This window comes from the organism of the source record quoted next, unplaced genomic scaffold (assembly GCF_019419815.1).
Source record: "Pyrus x bretschneideri cultivar Hongxiangsu unplaced genomic scaffold, Pyrus_bretschneideri_v1 Contig45, whole genome shotgun sequence".
NCBI lineage: Eukaryota > Viridiplantae > Streptophyta > Magnoliopsida > Rosales > Rosaceae > Pyrus > Pyrus x bretschneideri.
The window spans coordinates 3,025,278-3,044,926 of record NW_025999779.1 but is presented as its reverse complement, the minus strand read 5'-3'; the positions used below and the strand labels follow the sequence as shown (position 1 = coordinate 3,044,926).

General features: G+C 38.5%; 3 protein-coding genes across 3 annotated transcripts; 1 reads left to right on the top strand and 2 right to left on the bottom strand.

Annotated features, from left to right (window-relative positions):
- The first annotated feature begins 3,348 nt into the window (after nucleotides 1-3,348).
- On the top strand, nucleotides 3,349-5,748 carry LOC103934608 (cell number regulator 8). Its single transcript, XM_009344367.3, has 3 exons — nucleotides 3,349-3,771; nucleotides 4,742-4,944; nucleotides 5,229-5,748. Exons 1-3 carry the CDS (start codon nucleotides 3,459-3,461, stop codon nucleotides 5,466-5,468), a joined length of 756 nt encoding a protein of 251 aa, XP_009342642.2. The 5' UTR covers nucleotides 3,349-3,458; the 3' UTR covers nucleotides 5,469-5,748.
- A 1,055-nt stretch (nucleotides 5,749-6,803) lies between these two features.
- On the bottom strand, nucleotides 6,804-9,755 carry LOC103934617 (DNA-binding protein S1FA). The gene is made up of 2 exons (XM_009344378.3): nucleotides 9,594-9,755; nucleotides 6,804-7,441 (listed from the first exon to the last, which is right to left on the bottom strand). Exons 1-2 carry the CDS (start codon nucleotides 9,627-9,629, stop codon nucleotides 7,247-7,249), a joined length of 231 nt encoding a protein of 76 aa, XP_009342653.1. The 5' UTR covers nucleotides 9,630-9,755; the 3' UTR covers nucleotides 6,804-7,246.
- A 7,146-nt stretch (nucleotides 9,756-16,901) lies between these two features.
- LOC103934627 (L-type lectin-domain containing receptor kinase VIII.1-like) lies at nucleotides 16,902-19,442 on the bottom strand. The gene is given in 2 exon segments (XM_009344387.3): nucleotides 16,902-18,187; nucleotides 18,189-19,442. Coding segments are annotated over 2 exon segments (2,133 nt in total). The 5' UTR covers nucleotides 19,173-19,442; the 3' UTR covers nucleotides 16,902-17,038.
- Between the last annotated feature and the right edge of the window lie 207 nt (nucleotides 19,443-19,649).

Here is a 19,649-nt window from a genome sequence, read left to right as displayed (position 1 = left end):
GCTTGATGGTTGAAGAGGACAGTCAAATTAACGAAATCTCACCTCGCATGGGACGAACTCAAAGACCACCAATTTGGATGAGGGATTATGAAACAGGTCAGGGCTTATCTGATGAAGAAAATGATGGCATGGCTCACTTGGCATTATTCATTGATCAAGATCCTACAACCTTCGAAGATGCGATGAAGTCTGAGAAATGGAGACAAGCTATGAATCAGGAGATTCAAGCCATCGAGAAGAACAATATGTGGGAATTAATGAAGCTGCCACCAGGAGGAAAAACTATTGGAGTAAAGTGGGTGGATAAGTATAAAGCTCGACTAGTTGCTAAAGGTTACTGTTAACAATATGGGATCGACTATGCAGAGGTATTCGCATAATTACTCGTCTAGACACCATTCGAATGGTAATTTCTCTTGATGCGCAAAAGAACTAGGTAATCTATCAGCTTAATGTCAAGTCTGCATTTCTGCATGGGGAGATAGATGAAGAAGTGTTTGTTGATCAGCCACTCGGATATGAACAAAAGGGGCAGGAGTCAAAGGTGTATCGACTCAAAAAGGCTTTATATGGACTTAAGCAGGCCCCCCGAGCCTGGTATAGTCGTATATAGTCATATTTGATCAAGGAAGGATTCAACAAATGCCCTTATGGGCATACTTTGTTCATCAAGATAGCGGGGGGAGGTAAGATCTTGATAGTGTGCCTTTATGTTGATGATCTTATTTTCACTAGTAATGATGAAATAATGTTTGAACAATTTAAGAAGTCTATGATGTTTGAGTTCGACATGACTGACCTTGGAAAAATGAGATATTTCCTTGGTATTGAAGTAATACAAGGTTCTGATGGGATCTTATCGGTCAAAGAAAGTATGCTCAAGAGGTCTTTGAGAGGTTCAACATGGATCAGTGCAACCCAGTACTATATCCTGTGGTTCCTGGTTTCAAACTCATAAAGAATGAAGGAGGAATAGAAGTGGATAACACTGTTTACAAATAGATGGTAGGAAGCCTCATGTATCTAACAGCCACACGTCCCGATTTAATGTTCATTGTGAGTTTGATCAGTCGATACATGGAGTGTCCAACTGAGGCTCACTTGCAGGAAGCAAAAAGAGCTAATGTACGTTAAATGGACTGTTGATTTAGGGATACTCTACAAGAAGGGAATAAATGAGGAACTTATTGGGTACACCGATAGTGACTATGCAAGTGATCAAGATGATAGGAAGATCACCTTAGGTTATGTATTTATGATGAGTTCGGGTGTTTTTTTTGGTCCTCAAAGAAGCAGCCAGTAGTTACTTTATCCACTACTAAAGCAGAGTTCATAGCAGCAGCATCGAGTGCACGCCAAGTTGTTTGGTTAAGAAGGATCGTGAAGAGTATTAATTAGGAGCAATATAGTTAAACCTTGGTGTATTGCGATAATGTTTTTACTATCAAACTTTCAAGGAATCCTGTGATGCATCGTAGAAGCAAACATATTGATGTAAGGTTTCATTTCCTTCAAGACTTGGTCAAGAATGGAGTTTTAGAGTTGGTGCAATGTTCATCTCAAGAACAAGTTGCAGATGTCTTAACAAAACCACTAAAAGTCGATATGTTTCTGAAGATGTGAGATTTGCTGGGTGTTTGCAAGTTTCCAGGAGTAAACTGAATATCTGTGGTTCAGTTTAAGGGAGGATGTTGAAGTTGTTGAGTTTTCTAGCCGTTAACTGATAAGGTTTACTGCTAGGGTTCCTAGTTTTTAGGGTTGTTAATCACGTAGGAGTCCAATAATCCCTATACTTGAGGGACAAGTTGCATTTTCCTGTTTTGACGTAGTCTTTACCACGATTATAGGACCTATAAAATCATGGGCAGTTGCTTTCATTTCTATTCAAGTGTAAGGTTATTTAATAGCCATGATAATTGCTTTCCATCTAATAAGAATTCTCCCTGGTTTTTTGTAAGCTTTTGAACTTTGCATTACAGAAATTCTTTGCAAGTTTCTGGTTCTAACAAGAGGGTCAGTTGACAAAACAAACCCTAGCTAATATGCAGATATATATCAATTGTACTGAATAACAAGAAAACTATATGATGGTGATGTATCAAGCTCAAATATTAAAGGAAATCACTTTATCGAACTCTCTAATGTCGTTAGATTATTCATTACTATGCGGGAGAAATAACAATACCAAAGAAAATTTCACGTTGAATGAGTTGTCTGAAGGAATGATTCCTTCGTTTATAAACATTCATCATACCACTTCTAGAGGATTGTACAAGATAAGAAGATCTGGGATTACTCCTTAAACTTCGGTCGATATTCTGTTGCAAGTGGCGATAGACTTGGAGAGATGTTGAATCAACAAATTAGGGTAATGCATCAACTTGTGCAGATGGGCTTCCAACCTAGAGAACAGTTATTGTATGTTTGTAGCCTTCTATTTTTTTTTTTTAATACAATTTACTATTTTCCATCTTAATCCAACTATAATTTAACTTAATTGGTAAAATGTGGCCACGGGCACAGTGAAATTTCCCATAGCCTCTCTAGGCACAGAAGGAGTGAATAACTGTGGCTTGCCACTAGTTGACCTTAAATAAAAAAAATAAAAATAAATAAAAATAAAAGAAGAAGAGAGATTAGGAATATGAAACCCACCTCTTGTTAAACTTTAACTTTGCAGATTTTGGATTATCTAAAAAAAAACCAATCAAACTCAAATTAAGTATTTGTCATTTAGTATTATAGTCTAGTGTTATTTCATTCTACTTATAAGTTGGGGGGGGGGGGTGTTAGATTTAGTTTTCGTAGATGATGAGTTGGTCACCAAATTATTATCGTCAACCAACCTATTGTGTTTTTGTAGATTCAATTTTCGTAGATGACAAGCTTAACACCAAATATACATAATTGGTACTAAAAGAAAAAAAAGAAAAAAAAACCTAATACTAGTAATTATGATCTTCCAATGTAGAAAATTCTTTCTTAAATGAATTTAAAAGATGTCAAACTAATTCTTTAATCTGGATTTCACTAAAACAAAACATCTATTTGGATGATTTCTTCTTCCTTAAGGTACCCAAAATTCTTAACGTATTCGTTAAAACATCTATTACATACGCCGTCCGCTAGTTCTTTGCCATGCAATAGGATGGTAGTTGGAGATGGTGTACGTGGCAAGAATTTAAAACTGCATAAGGTTTATGACTCTAGAAGCTACCACAGCAGATCAAAACCACGTAACGGCGTAGACTGTGGTGTGACGTGGACGAACGTAAATTACAATTACGCTGTTGACGCGGTTTGGTCGATGGCTGCCGACGGGTTTGAGACGTATTGAGACAACACGTTTTGTCCCCCTTTCATTCCGTCGATCCAATTTTAGGGTTCAAAATTCAATCTATCTCTCTCTTTCTCTGCGATTCGATTTCTAGGGTTTCTGATTCTCTCTGTGATCAATCATGGCGAGCAACAACAGGGAGAATAATGTCCAGGAGGAATCGAACCCGCTTCTGGGCAAGCAATTCGAGGAGACCCAGAATGATACTGAGAAGCCCGCCAAGGCCTTGCCGGAGACTCAGTCGCCGGAGAAATCTCCCACGGAGATGGGGCATGTGAATGGCGGTGGTAATGGGTGCGCGTGGACCGCCGATGGGCTGCCGTTGGGGCACGGGAGCGTGATGGGTGAGCCCATGGGCCGGGCCCAGTGGGACTCCAGCCTCCTTGCCTGTCTTGGCCGCAATGATGAATTCTGTAGCAGCGATCTTGAAGTTTGTAAGTTTTTTCTTTTAGTTTTCTCGAATTAACGGTTTGGAATTGTGCAATGTTTGGATTTCTGTGTTGTATTGTAACCTCAGTAGCTTTGATTTCTTCGATTTTCAATGACATATTGGTTTAATTAGCTTTGATTTCTTCAATTTTCGATGTCAGATTGGTTTAATTGCCGTTGTGTATACGAAATTATGCTAAATTAGCTCAATAATTATCGCATGACATCTTTTCGATTAATTCTGCATTGCTATTTCTGTTTATTGGATTAGATATATACTATAATTAATGAAAATTTTAGAATTCAGTGGCTAGGTTCCTTGTGTTGAACGGTTTAAGCCACGCCTTTCTTGCTTAATAAAGAAGAGGGGGTTTTGCAAACTTTCTGGAATAGTTATGCATCTTCTTGATTACTATACGGACCCCAAGCGGTAGCATGAACCTGAATGGCCAGAATGTGTTCTTGGATGTACCATTCTGCAATTTGGTATTTGTTCTTGATGGATTACACTAGGAAATAGCTTTTTTTTTGTTTATTGTCTTGATGATTTTTCATCGATCATATGTCGTTACCTTGTTTTTTCTTTTTCTGTAATGGATACTCTTCAATTCTTATAGCTTAAGGTTTGTTGCTTAGCATTATATCAAAAACTGAAATTAATCTAGTCCCTAAATTTCAGAAAACATGAGTGGTTAATTAAAAGAAAGTGCTTGTTCAATATCTTTTGTTTGGGCCAAGACATTTAATTGAAGCAGGTAATGTGAAGAAACCTGTTAGTCAAGAAATCTCCAACTTATTTTCCCACCGGAAAATATAAAAATTGTGTGCCCACATGAAACACTAGGATAAAGGGTTGCTAATACTTGATAATAAGGGTTTGGGGCCATAAGATCATAGTATTCATAAATAAACTTTTCAGTGACCTCCTACGTGCTATGGACAATTTGCATGCTAACATTGATGTCATTTTGGTAGGTCTTCTTGGAAGTGTGGCTCCTTGTGTGTTGTATGGAAGTAATGCTGAGAGACTCGGATCTACTCCTGGGACATTTGCAAATCACTGTTTGCCTTACTCTGGTCTATATCTGATTGGAAACACCTTTTTCGGTTGGAACTTCCTTGCACCGTGGTTTTCATATCCTAGCCGTACTGCCATCCGCCGCAAGTTCAACCTAGAGGCAAGTTATATTTTCCCTTGCAAAATGTGTATGTAATTGTAGGTTAACTTTTGCTTATAATATAAACTTTTGCAATGCGTATGGGTTTTTTTGATCCAGTTATACTCTATTACCTTTGTTTTGTTTATGGCTTCGCAACGAATCTGATAATCATAACACAAAGTACGTTAGTTGTCCATCTCAAAGCATTACATAGAGAACAAATATATTGTTTTTTATAATCTTACCAGAGAATTCAGGAGTTAGTAAATGTGTGATTTTTATGATATTTTGGTGATGAGCAGGGAAGTTGTGAGGCACTTAATAGGTCATGTGGCTGCTGCGGAAGCTTTGTGGATGATGAGCAACAACAGGAACAGTGTGAGACTGCCTGTGATTTTGCAACTCATGTGTTCTGCCATCCATGTGCTCTATGCCAGGAAGGTCGTGAGATCCGTCGCAGGCTGCCTCATCCTGGTTTCAATGCGCAGCCAGTTCTGGTTATGATTCCTCCTGAGGAGCAGGGCATGGGCCGTGGAGCTTGAGAATTGAAAGCTTGTCCTTCCGGGACATTGGATGTTCGTACTTTGTATACGTAAGCGTGTTTTGATATCTGGAACTGTTGTTAACTGCATCGAGTTATCTGAACCGAACCACATCTTTTACTTTGGTTTTCGTAATCAAGTTTAAATAAGATAAAGATGAAAGTATAGACTTTTGTGTATATGTAACGTGTGATATCTGTGGACGTGCTTGTTCGTTGGATGCAGACTTTGATTGGAACTCCTTTTTACTGTTTGGATTCTAAAGGAAGCTATTTTTTTTTTTACCTACCTTGTGTGGTGTGATAATTAGTAAACGAAAACTTGAGTCGCCTCCGTAGCAACTGTCTGAATGCATTTCTTGCTCGCGAATTCATGGCAAAAACTCAAATGGGTATCCGTAGAATCCAAATGACCACAAGATTAAAAAGGTTTTTAACCCTTTTAGACAACTGTAATTTCTTTTACCGTGTGTTTGGATGATGGGAAAAAAAAAACAAAACAAAAAGGAAATCTTTGGGAGAGCTACTGGAGGTTGTCGAATGGTGACGGGGAGTGATGGTGAGCTGAATTGTTGTCGTCGTCGCCCGAGAGATTAGTAGCATTAACGAGGAGCTTGGGACTCAGTAGGGTGAAGACGACAACAATTCACAAAAGATAAAGTCTGCCCTTTCTTCTTGGCTAGCTGAAAGATTTAATGAGGAGCTCATAAATCAACCAAATATGAGTGTTCAGAGCTGGCTCCTCAGGTGTGCAAAAGGTGCCACCGCGTAGGCCCCCAAATTTTTATTACATGTGCATAGATGCCTGTAATATATATTTAAATGTACATGATAATTACAGTTCCAGCGCAAGTGGTTAAGAACCCCTACATGTCAGGGCTGGCCATGTGAGTGAGTGTTGGTGATTTGATGAAACCTGTGAAGAAACAAAGTGGTATAGACATCACAGAAACCAAGTCAGCATTTGATTGGTTTGAGTATAAGTCGACTCCTCATTGGAGTGAATCGCATTTCAATACTCATACCAAATGTGATATAGTAACAAGTTAAATGCTGCTATCTTGGAAGCAAAAGATAAGCCCATTCGGAGTTTGCTACAAAGCAACTACTCATACTTGATGCTTAGGATGGGTAATTGGGTATGGTTAAGAGAAACAGTTTGGAATATGCTTCCAAGCTCAATCTCAAAAGCCAATCTCAATTTCAAGTTACAACTCATGATGTTTGCTGCTTCTACATCACAAGCAAAATCTCACTCGGTCACAAACAAATTAGTTTTGTGTCCTTGATTTTCCAGTGAAAATGTTTACGAGGGAAATTGGAAGCTAAGTGGAAGTTCAAGGGAAAAATCAACAATTTACTCTAACAAGATATGAAGGAAAAGTTTAGGAGCAAACAAGTCCAAGTTCTGGATTACATCCTATCGTACGAAGAATTCTGCAATACAACCAAGCATTTGGTGGTTCCTTCCAAACATTTGGTAACAGATATCTTTCCAAGTTCTAACTATTCCTTCAACAAAGGAAAGGCTCAGTACAAATGGGAAATTGAAGAGATAAAACTGTTTTCAGTAACAGCATCTCACTCCCTGGTCTCTACGATGATACAGGGTTAACGTAACTTCCAACGTTCCAACTAAAGTTCAATCCCCTCGAGTATTAACGTAAATAAAGAAAAATACTTCTGAATCCCAAACACGTAAGGCGCTTGGAGAAACTTCTCAACACAACACTTGAAGACATGATGGAGAGCTGCAATAAAAAACCAAGTCTTTCTTATTTACTCTCCTGGAGCAGAGACGCCTTGCTTCAGCCTCTCCTTTTTCAGCTTCTTCTTGGACACTGGCTTCTTCTTCTTCGGGGGAAGAGTTCTCTGAGCATACACGTAAAGCGCGTAGTTTCCAACCAAGAAAAGCAGCAGCAGCCCAACAACAACAATCAACACTATCAATCCAGGGTTAAACCCTTTTGCATCCTGCACAATCACCACTGCAATTATATTTCGTGACAGATACTCATGCACAAACAGAGAAGATAAAACAAAATAGAGGGAAAATGTATACTACTGGAATCCACTGCTCAACATTTGCCTCAAGTAATCAACAGTCCCTAGCGACCACTGTAATTACTATTCATTCTCTCATTCAACCGGATATTTATAATCGCTTACCATATATGCTATAGAAGATGCAATAGCATCCAAGTTCCAGAATTAGGTTCACTTGAATTGAATTGTGTGATTTTGCAGGACATATCAAAATATGGTTCTGGGAACTGAACTTATGGAACCGGCCTATAGGGTTTTATCATTTTTATCATTTATTCCCTAATAGAATGTGAGAGATTACATTTTTATTAACCAGAAGCAGAAGATGAATTATTAGCAGGTTATCAAACCGAATACTCAGGGTACAAAAATGGTTTATTTTATGTCTACATAAAAAACTAGTGAAGATCACACTGGCTTAGTCCTGGTATTCCTTAAAAAAATTAAAAAACAAAGCGGTGTGTAATAAAATAGCTCAAAGAAATATAACAATTTTAAGACAGAGGCTAATTAGTAATGACCATAATCTCTGCCTGCTAGGAACCCATATTTTTGTAAGTTACTCTCTCTATTCCTTACAAATCCATATTAAATGCATAAATATATTATGCCTACAAACAAATTATAAGTGATTTGCAGGGAAAAATTACAAGTGTGAAGCTTATTTCACAGTTTCTTCGCTAATAAACAAAATCCAAACTAGAACAGAGCTTGTTTAAAGGACAGAATGAGATTCAATCCCAATAGGGTCTTAAATATGTGTAAATCAATTGGAAGAATTATTGACAAGCATGCATATATGAACCCACACAGGCTTTTTAGCCAAAATGGTCCCTGAGATTTTCATAACACATAACTTTGGTCCCTGAGATTTAAAATCAATGGAAGTGGTCCCTTGTCCACCATCCATTATTTTGGTCGTTCAGTTAAAAAAACTCCGTTAAGTGGTCCATGAACTTTTTAACGGAACGACCAAAATGATGGATAGTGGACAATCTCAGCAACCAAAGTTATGTGTTACGCAAATCTCAAGGACCAAAATTATGTGTTATGCAAATCTCATGGACCAAAGTTATGTGTTATACCCTCAACTTAACGTAGTTTTTTAATGGAAGGACCAAAATAATGGATGGTGGACAATCTCAGGAACCATTTCTATGGATTTTAAATCTCAGGACCAAAGTTATGTGTTATGCAAATCTCAGAGACTATTTTGACTAAAAAGCCACCCACCCACCTACAAACTTCATAGTGAAATAGAAAGTGACTCATAAAGGCCATGAAACATTAGGTCATGGTAGAAACCCAATGGTCAAATGGACTGGTGAGAGCTGTGAGACTGAAACTCATGGTTTGAGTTCCGATGGAGGAGATCAATACAATACCACCAAACCCATCCTCTGGGTAGTTCGCCAAATATAAATATGATGGATCGACGATAGACCTATTAGGCTATTACAGTTACATTAACGGACCAAAAACCCATTCTATATGAGTCGAAATATCATGCACATTGGTTCCACATAATTACATGCATTTGAAGCAAAAACGATTACCATCATTCGCTTAGAAAGACCAACATTTTATCAGCAACTCAATCGAAATATAACTGAAGCCCCAAATAAATAACAAAATTCATCAACAAGGAAATCAATCAATAAATTAACAAAATTCCTACAAAATTAAGGTGGCATTTGATTTGGCGGTTCTTAATTTACACCTAACACAACAAATCCAATAAAAACAGGTTTGTTTCAGAACGGTAACAAAATGAAATTTTAAAATCAATTATGAAAAAAAAAACCCAAAATCTCGATTTCATCCAAGTTTTAGAATACCAATTCTCAGATCACAAAAATCTTTCATCAAGAAATGTATATCTCTGTCCAAATCGACCAAAACACAAGTCCCAGACATTTAATATTCCACAAAATCTAAGCATGCATGCATACAGAATTTTCGATTAGCAGGACCTGAAAACAGCTGAAAATTTGAGAAATCTAAATCCAAATTCCACAAATGAAAAATCAAAATCTCTGAATAAATTGCAGGCGATATTGGGGTTTCTGAGAAATCATACCGGAGGAGGGACCTTGTCCTCGAACTGGTCAGCCATGGCCGTCCTGCAGCTCCGAGCCTGATAAACTTTGAGAGATCCGGCTCACTGTATCAAAATGTGGACCAGAGAGAGGAATCCAGAAGAAGTAAATACGAAGGGTGAGATCTGGTAACGTATGGAAACGGGGTCTGTGTGTAAATTGGAAAAATATGAGGTGTTTGGACCTATCAGCTACGGACAATTAGATTGACTAATTGTCACTGTCATTGCCAAACTGCCATAAATGGGTTCGGTTCAATTTTGGGGTTGAATGGGCTTGGAATTGAAGATATCAATCCAATAAATAAAAAAAGGGTTAATTGGGCTTCTATGAATTTGTTTTAAAAGGCCTATAAATTCGCCCCAAACATTAATCTGAATCTCGATTTTTCTCTATAAGTCCTATTCTCTCACTTAACACCCTAAGGGGGCATTTGTTGCGCCGGACTATCTCGTACTGGATTAGCTTCAAGGACTAAGCTGGACTGGCTTAGACTAGACTAAACTGGACTAACTTAATGAAGCGTTTGGTGCAGTATTGAACTAAGAAGCTGGATAATAACAAATTCTAATATTATATTATTTAATATATAAATTATTAATATTTTATTATGATCTTATCTTTTTCTCCATCTTTTCCTACCATTTCCGTCCCACTCTTTTCCTCTTCTTTCATCGTCCCACCCTCTCCCTCTTTTTTTCCTCTTAGACCTCTCAATTCATGTCTCTTTCTTATTCCTGGTCAAACTCCTTATTGATTCCAGTCTCTATTTCTCTATCCTCCCTTCCTCTTTAGCTATGCGTTGTTCGAACGAAACCTCACGGCTTCAATTTTTCCGACGAGTTACAGGTTTCCTGATGTGTTTTCCAGCCAACCCTCGTTAAATTGGATGAAGTTAGCACCGCCAAAAATTTCATCACCATCCCTGGACCGAGATCTTAGCTAAGCCCAAACAGGCCGAGACTTCCAGGCTATTTTCCGACCACATTCGACCACATTTTAGCTTCGATTCAAGTAAAATCGTAAATCTTGTCACTCCCAGCTTCAATTTGGTATATTTTATATGAAAGTTGGTTGTGAAATGGATCTGAAAGAGAGTCGGAAAGTTAATGATTAATCTAGGTGACCGGAGATGACGAGGAGTCTGTCGGAAGTGGTCATTGAGCATGACAAGGATGAGAAAGAGAGGATAGTCTTAGCTAGTCCCATGATTATTGGGGGGGTCTCGCTAAGACCTCTTAGTGAAGGGTTTTGTCCATGCTAGTCCCCTTTAGTCTCATTAATGTTAGTCTCAGCATGGAACAAACACAGTATTGGACTAATAGCTAGTCCAGTCCAGTCCAGTCCAACTTAGTGAGGGCAAACAAACGCCCCCTAAAACTACAAATATGTGTCACATGACTGACATCACTCAATTTCTTTTACTCCATTCACAAAAATGTCAAAGTGTGTTGGCCATATGCCAAATAGTAACTTTGTCATTTTACTAAACCTAAGTCTCTCTTTCACTAGAGCCATCGATAATTAACCTCGTTTCGTATTCCCAATGTCTAGTTCGGTCGTAAGTCTCATTACATGAAACTTCTATAGCATGATGGTTTATTATATATTTGGTAAACAAGGATAAGATAAATAAGAAATAAGACTCAGATCAACTACCCTTAGTGAAACTCACATTACTTGTCTATAGAGTATTTGAATAGTGATCTTAAATGCAGGACACTTACTTCTAGTTCCTTAGGTTTTAGGGCTAGTTTGGTATTGCTGTGCTTTAAAAAAAAAAAAACTACTTCTGCTGTGCTGTGAGAATAAGTAGCTGTGAAATAAAGCAGCAGAGTGTTTGGTAAACTTTTTTGTAAAAGTGCTTTTGGAAAAAAAATAAATAAAAAATAAAGTAGTATTATAGTGTTTGGTAAACTCTATGTAAAACATATGTGAAAAAAAAGCTGGTTTTTCAAAGCTGGGTTTTGCAACTTCTTGTTTTTGGCTTTTTTTCACCCAAAATTGTGAAAAAAAGCTGAAGCTGAATGTTTACCAAACACAAAAACAGCTCCCAACTTTTTTCAGAATCACCTCAGTACCAAACCAGGCCTTAGTAAATGCCAAAACGTCGAGAATCACTATAATTTCTAACAAACAAAATATGGGGTTAATACAAAACCCTACTTCCACTCCAAAACCTTGCAGACTCCAACCCGTTGTATTTGCTTCGACAACTGAAACCATGTCAGGTAAAGGATTGCAATTTAGGTTGGCGGGTTAGCATGGATTGGCATGGATATGACTTGTAGTATTGGACTGGATTATTTGGATGAGGCTTGACTGGATTCATGTCCATTGATTGGTACTCACCAGCCAGCAGGATTGGACTGGCTATGGTTATTATTATTTTGTTAAATTTTAAACTTTCAATGTTTTCAATATAAAACAAAAACTTTTAATAAATTTACTCAGAAAAAAAAAATTAAGGAAACAAAACTAAAAATAAAAAATAAAAGATTAAAAACAACAAAGAGGCACAAGGCTGGTCTTCCTAAAAAAATTAAAAGATTGAAAACAACAAAGAGGCACAAGGCTAGTCTTCCTCTTTGCAACAACACCATCAACGACCCGTGACCCACATCTTAAAAATCAGACCTCTAATTCAACAGAAGAAAGGAGATGAGAGAATTGCATGAAACGAATAGGTGAGCTCGCCCGAGTTGTCACCGAAGTTGACAAAGAACATTGGAAATTGCTGCCATAATAGAGAAAGAAGAGACGACGCCCACGAAGGCTGAGGGGATCAGCTTCATAACCCAAGGTTGTGTTATTGTCTCAAATACCAAACTCTAAATCCAATAAGTGATACAATTTATCTCATCAAACATGGGCTAGGTTCCAAGTTCAATATGAAAAAAAGATAACTTGCCCTAGCCAACCCACCAAACGACCGCTTAGGGTTTGGCTAGGGTTTAATTTGTAACTTGGGCACCTTGTTGGGATCCAATATGTCATATTAAGACCATCTTCAACTTTTGGTCTAAAACCTAAAATTTTTAACCTAGAAACAGCTTTTCTGCTCTAATCCTTTTGGCCTAAAATTTTAGCCTCAGATTATTAAAGAATGAATTTAGACTATTGTTTTTTTCTTAAAGTAACTTTTTTAAAATAAAAAATTATGTAGACTATCCTAATTTAATTTAATGAACATTTTAACCTAAAAATATTTAGATTTTGACAAATACTAAAAAATTACTAACCGACACCATGAAACTCGTTAAACACTATAAAAAAAATATGAAACAAATGAAAGATTGATTTTTTTTAATTATTTTAGCTATTAGATTTAAATTTGGACAGGTATTTATTATTTTTTTTTTTTACTGTTGAATTTCATCAAATTAGATCTCAACTGTTTATAAATATAAAACCAAATAAAATATACGTATATGGTGGGTCAGCCCTACTAATCCTGGGCTAAATTTGGCTTCCATTTGAGTTTTAGGTTTTAGGCCACATTTTAGCCTTATGTTGGGTCGAGTATTTTTGTTTTGGGGAAGGGGGGTGGGTGTGGTGTGGGAATAGAAGTGGAAATCTGCCCAGGGTTGGAGAAGGCCTAAAGTCAACATACCTAAAAGCTCTTTAGAACCCCTCTTTACAAAGCAAGTTTTGTAAGGACCATGTTTTATCCATGAATTCTTAACATACCTTAAACTCTTGTAATTAATATAATATCTCAGTTGCATCCTGTATAATGAGATAAGTGTTATGGATTTAAACAGTGCAGAATCTGTTCGTTAGATAGTTGTCACGTAGTGTCAACGATTGTAAAAAAATCTCACCAAAAATTAGGCATGATGGCACGTGATTCATAGGTTGTATTATCCAAATCTTTCCCATCATCTACAAATCACTTACCAAACTCAATATATTCTTAAACCTTAAGGATGACAAACATAGTAGGGAATTAACGGGCCCAAATCCTTCCCATCATATTTACAATCACTCCTACTACCCCACGGAAATTTCAAATCAAGTGTCAAAGTGGTTAAGAATGCTATGTCCTCAAGGCGTCATAATGACTTATCTTTCTGGTAAGTCTGTCCTCTGTGTTAGGCCCATTTCAGTTGGCTGCCACAGGCCCACAAACCTACCTGGCATTTTGATTTTGCAATCTTCTCATTTAGACATTTATTCTGCTTTTTCGACTCTCCTTCTCACCATACAATATTAGACGATAATTCGATCCATTTATTTTCTAGGTCATCATTAAAAGATCATTTTTTTTTAAAATAAACTGAATCTGAAATCGATTGTATAACACTTATTCAATAAACAGACGAATCATATTTTTCATTTAAACTCTTAAATCTTAAAAATGCTAAATGAACTGTTAAGCGATTTTATACTTGATTATTTTTTTCAGATTTGATCCTTAAAAGGTGACTTAGAAATTAGATAACTCTAATCATCAAACAACATTACATGATGAAAATGGAAACCAAGAAAATAAAATAAAAAGATTTGAATGTGAAAGTTGCTAACACCCCTTTTCTCTTAAATCAATGTACCTAATTACGCACTTTTCAAGTATTTTAGTTCCATTATTTAGTGCAGACAAGATTCTAAATTACGCATGTCAATGAACCTTACGTAGAGTCCCCGTCCAAAAAGAAAATGGTCATATATATGAATGGTCGGTACAACCGTACAAGGCACACTTCACTTTATCTCAGATTTTGGGCTTTCTGAAAAAATAAGAGTTGTAACCATATGTATTGGCAAGTGGTTTTTTAATACAAATGGTTTTTTACTTCAATGATGAAAATGAGTTGAGTCTTACATAACGATAAGAGTTCGAATTCCTTCGGTAATTAATCTAACATCTAAGCTAATAAAATCTATTATTTTTGACCAAAAAAAAAAAAACTATTTGTATTTTTATCCAATTTGTGAATGCCACTTCAGCAAATAGGGTTTGGCATTGTCCTCCGTTCTGTAAATTCACAACAACCAAAATAATAATAGTAATAATAATAATAAAATCCATCACTTTGAGCTACAAATCTTAGTTATCTGCGTTTTCTGCATCTAAAGGCACTTGGTAATTGGTATATTCGTGAACAATTGAGGGAGTTTAAAAATAGAAAATAAAATAATAAATAAATAAATAAAAAGAGTATTCCTTGCAGTACTTTGAAAATTTGTATATAATTCCGATAAGGTTGAGTTGGATTTGGATTGGATTGGACAATTGCCATGCAATTTGCACGTCATGGTTTAGGACAGCGAGATTCGTAAAAGGTCCAACAATGCATTACGTATACGAAGAAAAAGTTTAGCAACGCCTTTTGGACTATAAGCCACTAAATTTCAATGTAAATTGCGTCACGTTGTTAATTTTGTCAATTGTTTCATCAAATTGAACGTTCTTCTCGTTTATTTTGTAGCAGCATTTGTGTTTGTTGCATGCGTGTTTAAATTTCAATTCCTCCTATAAGAATTTCAAGTATTTACTAATTATCATTGTCAGTATGGAATTTATTTTGAAATAAGAAAAAATTGAGACAGAATTCACGGTTGAGGGATATTGGCACCAACTGAAAGTTTAAAGGCTAAAAAATCAATTGAAATTTCAGAAAACAAAATAGTATAAGGTTTAATATTCAGGAGACATTTGCTAAAGCTTTCCCTTCATGCTAACTAGGAAGAGTATCTAACATTTTATTCTAAACAACCACACACCTCTATTTTTTTTATTAAATTTCAATTCATCCTATAAATTTGTAAGATAAATTTTTACTGATTTTATCATCATCCCATAATGTTCTTGCTAATAATGCTCAAAACTTGCAAGTTAACAAATTAAAACAATAACCATTGGTGGGCTTGGGATGTAGACTAATATGAGAAGGACTCAAGGTTTAAGTGGTTTAACCCTCAAAATTATACTATATCTACTGTGTCGAATGATTGATTTCAATACTACAAATTGTGATTGGCTAAGATATAGGCACCCAATGAACCCATGCAACCTTTCTCTCACCTTCCTAGCACTTAATACGCCTTGGCATACTGACAACTTTTTACCCACTAGCTGAACCTTCGGCGGTGAAGTGACATTTGCCCAGTCGTAATCGCACACCTTTTCTAGATGAGGCACGTTGAGAACCCTGCTCGGCCTTGGTTAATAACCCCACCTCCCCAAGTGTCGTCCTGAATATGGTACCTTTATGTCACACCCTAGGCCTCTGCATTCAATTGCTAGTCGCCATGTTCCTAATTGACGTCTGAGTAGGCCTTGTCTTGAAACCTTGTGCCATAAAGTTGTCAGTCTGCCCACGTACCCCTAACGGTCAGAAAATACTTTATTCAGACAATCAGGTTTGGCGCTCTGGAACATTTTCCTTTGAACCCCTTGGACCTTTGGCTTCTTAAGCTTGTTTGGTCCTTGATCTCACTTTGAGCTTTTGGTAGCCTCTCTTTTTAGCCTGCACCATTTTGTGCGCCCAAAAATAACCAGCATTACCACTTGCAATTAACATTTAGTTGATCAAATTAACCAAAAGCTTAAAGGAAAGAGGTAAAGTATGTAATCCACTTTAATATCTTATAAAGAGCAATCACGATACATTTCAAAGATAAGCGCCTTGAATTGAAGAACCAAAAAAAAAAAAAAAAAAACACAACTAATTTTAGAAACATTAAAAAGGAAACGCAAAGCTCAAAGTTGGGAACACAAAACAAAAGAAAAAAAAAAGAAAAAGAAAAAAAGAGTGCCTTTGAAGATTCAATCACACCCAGCCACCAGCAGCAGCAGTCTTGATGAAAAGAAGTTTCTAAAAAGCTACTAATAAATATGTTTTCATTTTCCTATGCTATACTTTACCAAGCCCCTACTCAAACTCGAATGTCCACTTTTGACAATAGGAATTGACATTGCTTGTGAAACAAAGCATTATATCCCAACCCCACCTCCCTCTCCACTCCATAATGCTAATCTTTCATCAACATTCACCAATCAAATTTAGACAATGACTCCCACTCATTCTTCAACCTCTCCTACCAATGTCACCCCGCTTCATGTTTTGTTTGAGGAGAAACCAACTCGGAAACTTTGATGCAAGAAGAGGAGGAACGAAACTCGGGACCTTCGATGCACGAGGGATTAGTCTTAATTACTAGCAAATATTCTTGGTCGTTTGAGTTACAAGTCATTTCGGATGTTGTAAGAAGTACTCTTAATCACTGACATCCAAACTCGAGAACTTAGATGCAAAATTGTTTGAGTTACAAGTCATTCTGCATTTCAAAAGGAAATTGGGAGAGTATAAATTATGTTTTTTTTATACAAATAATTCAACACCAAAATTTTGCTGCTAATTAAATACAAAAAACAAATGAAATATCACATTAAATCTACACCGTTAAATATTATAATTAATCAGACGATGTGATCGCCGCCGAAGCCGTGTTCGGAGGAGGAGGTTGAGATCGCGATCATGCCATTGCATTCAGAAACTGTGTCCTGCAAACTCATCAAAAGATGTGAGGTGCTGAAACTTGTTGAAGGCTTTGTTCTTGGCACGATTGGGACTTCAGCTTCACCCACCAGCATTTGGACCACACCTCTCATTGCCGGTCTACAATTTGGATCAGGATGTGAGCAAGCCAGCCCTACCAACAACACATTCCTCATCTCCCCCTCATCAAATTGCCCCTCCAGTCTCGGGTCCGCCGCCGTCAACAGCCGCCCATCTCGGTGCAATCCCCACACCCACTCCACCAAGTTATTACACGCACCAACTTTCCCAACCCCACTCACCTCCCTCTCAATTGGCCTCCTCCCACTCCCCACCTCCAGCACCACCGCCCCAAAGCTAAACACATCAGTCTTCTCAGTTGCCCTGCCTGTCAACAAATAATCCGGCGCCAGATACCCCATTGTCCCGGCCGCCACCGTGGCATCCGGGGACTTATTGTGCTCGATTTGCCTCGCCAAACCGAAATCCCCCAAACGGGCATTGAACCCTTCATCCAGCATTATATTGCTGGTCTTAATATCTCTATGGATGACCTGGTTTTCGCACTCTTGGTGCATATAGGCCAAAGCAGAGGCAACTCCCAGTAGAATTTTACGCCTGTGAGGCCATGGCAGCGGCGTTCTTGCCTCGAACAGTGCTTTGTCCAGACTGCCATTCGGCATCAATTCATACACCAACAAAATTTCGCCCTTCTCGTGGCACCAACCTTGGAGCCTCACCAAATTCCGGTGCCTGAGAGTTCCAATTGTCGACAATTCCGACAAGAACTCGTTCTTCCCCTGACTGTTGTGGCTGCACCTCTTCACCGCAACAATGTCGCCCGTGTCGGATAATATGCCCTTATAGACTGTTCCGAAAGCGCCGTGCCCGATGATTCTGTTGGCATTGAAGCACTTGGTAGCTGCCTTGAGCTCCCTGTAAGTGAACTCCTTCGGCATTTTAATGATATCCGAAGCGATATTCGAATCCGATTTCTTGACTAGTTTGACTTTCTTGGAGTAAACCCAGATCAAAACCCCGGCAAACAGAGCCAAAACGAAAGCGGAAGCAGGTGACAACTCCGGCGACGGCTCCCGGACCTTCTCTGCAGAGATGGTTATGGCAGGAAGAAGACGACTTGCTGTTCTTCTGATTAGTACTGGTAGCATTACTAGAAGAAGACCCACTTGGCGGAATTGACGGTGGTGGAGATTTGACTGAACTGGCAGTTGGATTCATCAGAGTGGTGGTCGGCGGCGGCGGAGACCCGGATGGCGAAACAGGGGAATCGAACGACGAGCTGAAGCTCCACCACTCGACGCTGTGAATCTCCGTGCTTCCCTGGGTCGACCCGGAAAACCCAACGTACATAAAATCGCTTACGTACTGGCCCAGATCGAGAGAGAATGATAGAACCGGGTCTGTGGGTTTCAGATTCGAGTACGAAACCGAGACGTTGATGACCCCACTAGAGCCGTCGTACTCGATCCACGAGTTCACCAGATCGCCGCTCTTGAGATCGATGTCGACGGAACCCAGATCGCTGACACGTGTCGACACCATGGAGTTCAGATCCAATCCAACGTGGTTCCCGTTGATGTCTTTGAACTCGACGTCCATGAGTGTGTCGAACTCGACGGCGACGAAATCCGACCCGGTATCGGGACCCGACTGTAGACCGAGGGACCCGCCCGCTTCGCCAAGGGCGGAGTCGTCGGAAGAAATGATGAAAGCGAGTCCGCCGCCGATGGAGGAGGGGTTAAGATTGGTGACGGAGAATGAGAAGAATGTGAAGAAGCTCGCCGGCAACGGGGAAGAGGGCTGGCGGAAGCGGATGGGTTTGGCGTATAAAACGCGGCCGGCGCCGGAGTTGGGAACGGTGAGGTCTCGGGTGAGCCGCACACTACCATTGTTCAGGTGAGCATCGCCGATGAGCTTCAAGCTGCTCAATGTCAAGGTGCCGAAGTCAAATTCAGTGGCGGCCACGAAGGCGAATACGGCGGCGTTCGGAATGCAAAGAACCAGAAAGTAAAGGAAGCAGTGACAATCCAACATTGTCAATGGCGACGAAGGAAACCCATCAGAAAATTTTCTGTGGTGTGTGTTGAGATGAAGAAGAAGAAGATTGAAATGGAATGTATGAATCACGGGTTTGGATTTCTAGACAGAGAAAGAGAGAGAGGAAAGAGGGGAGAGAGAGTGGATGATGGGGAGTCGTATTCTTTGCCTTAAAACAGAACAAAGCGGAGGAAGCAAACAAGGAATATGAAGGAGAGGATACAGAACAGAATCCAGAGGTGACAAGTGGAACAACAGTGCGCCACGTGTCCTTGTGCAACGGTTATTTTTTCGGTGGTGATAAGAGTAAGAGTAATAGATAAAGGGCGTTCTGGATAATCTTTAAATGTGATTATGCTAAATTATGTATTATTATATAAATGATGAAAATTTTAATTTTATTATAATATATATTTTATTATTTATATAATGATATGTAAGATATTATTTGGTATTCTCGTCGCGTTAAATAAA

What these genes read in the sequence shown, in the direction of transcription:
- LOC103934608 (XM_009344367.3), top strand. Translation starts at nt 3,459, where the DNA reads ATGGCGAGCAACAACAGGGAGAATAATGTCCAGGAGGAATCGAACCCG. An exon ending in TAGCAGCGATCTTGAAGTTT is followed by an intron (nt 3,772 to 4,741) that starts GTAAGTTTTTTC and finishes TCATTTTGGTAG; the next exon opens with GTCTTCTTGGAAGTGTGGCT. An exon ending in GCCGCAAGTTCAACCTAGAG is followed by an intron (nt 4,945 to 5,228) that starts GCAAGTTATATT and finishes GGTGATGAGCAG; the next exon opens with GGAAGTTGTGAGGCACTTAA.
- LOC103934617 (XM_009344378.3), bottom strand. Translation starts at nt 9,629, where the DNA reads ATGGCTGACCAGTTCGAGGACAAGGTCCCTCCTCCG. An exon ending in AGGACAAGGTCCCTCCTCCG is followed by an intron (nt 7,442 to 9,593) that starts GTATGATTTCTC and finishes GTGATTGTGCAG; the next exon opens with GATGCAAAAGGGTTTAACCC.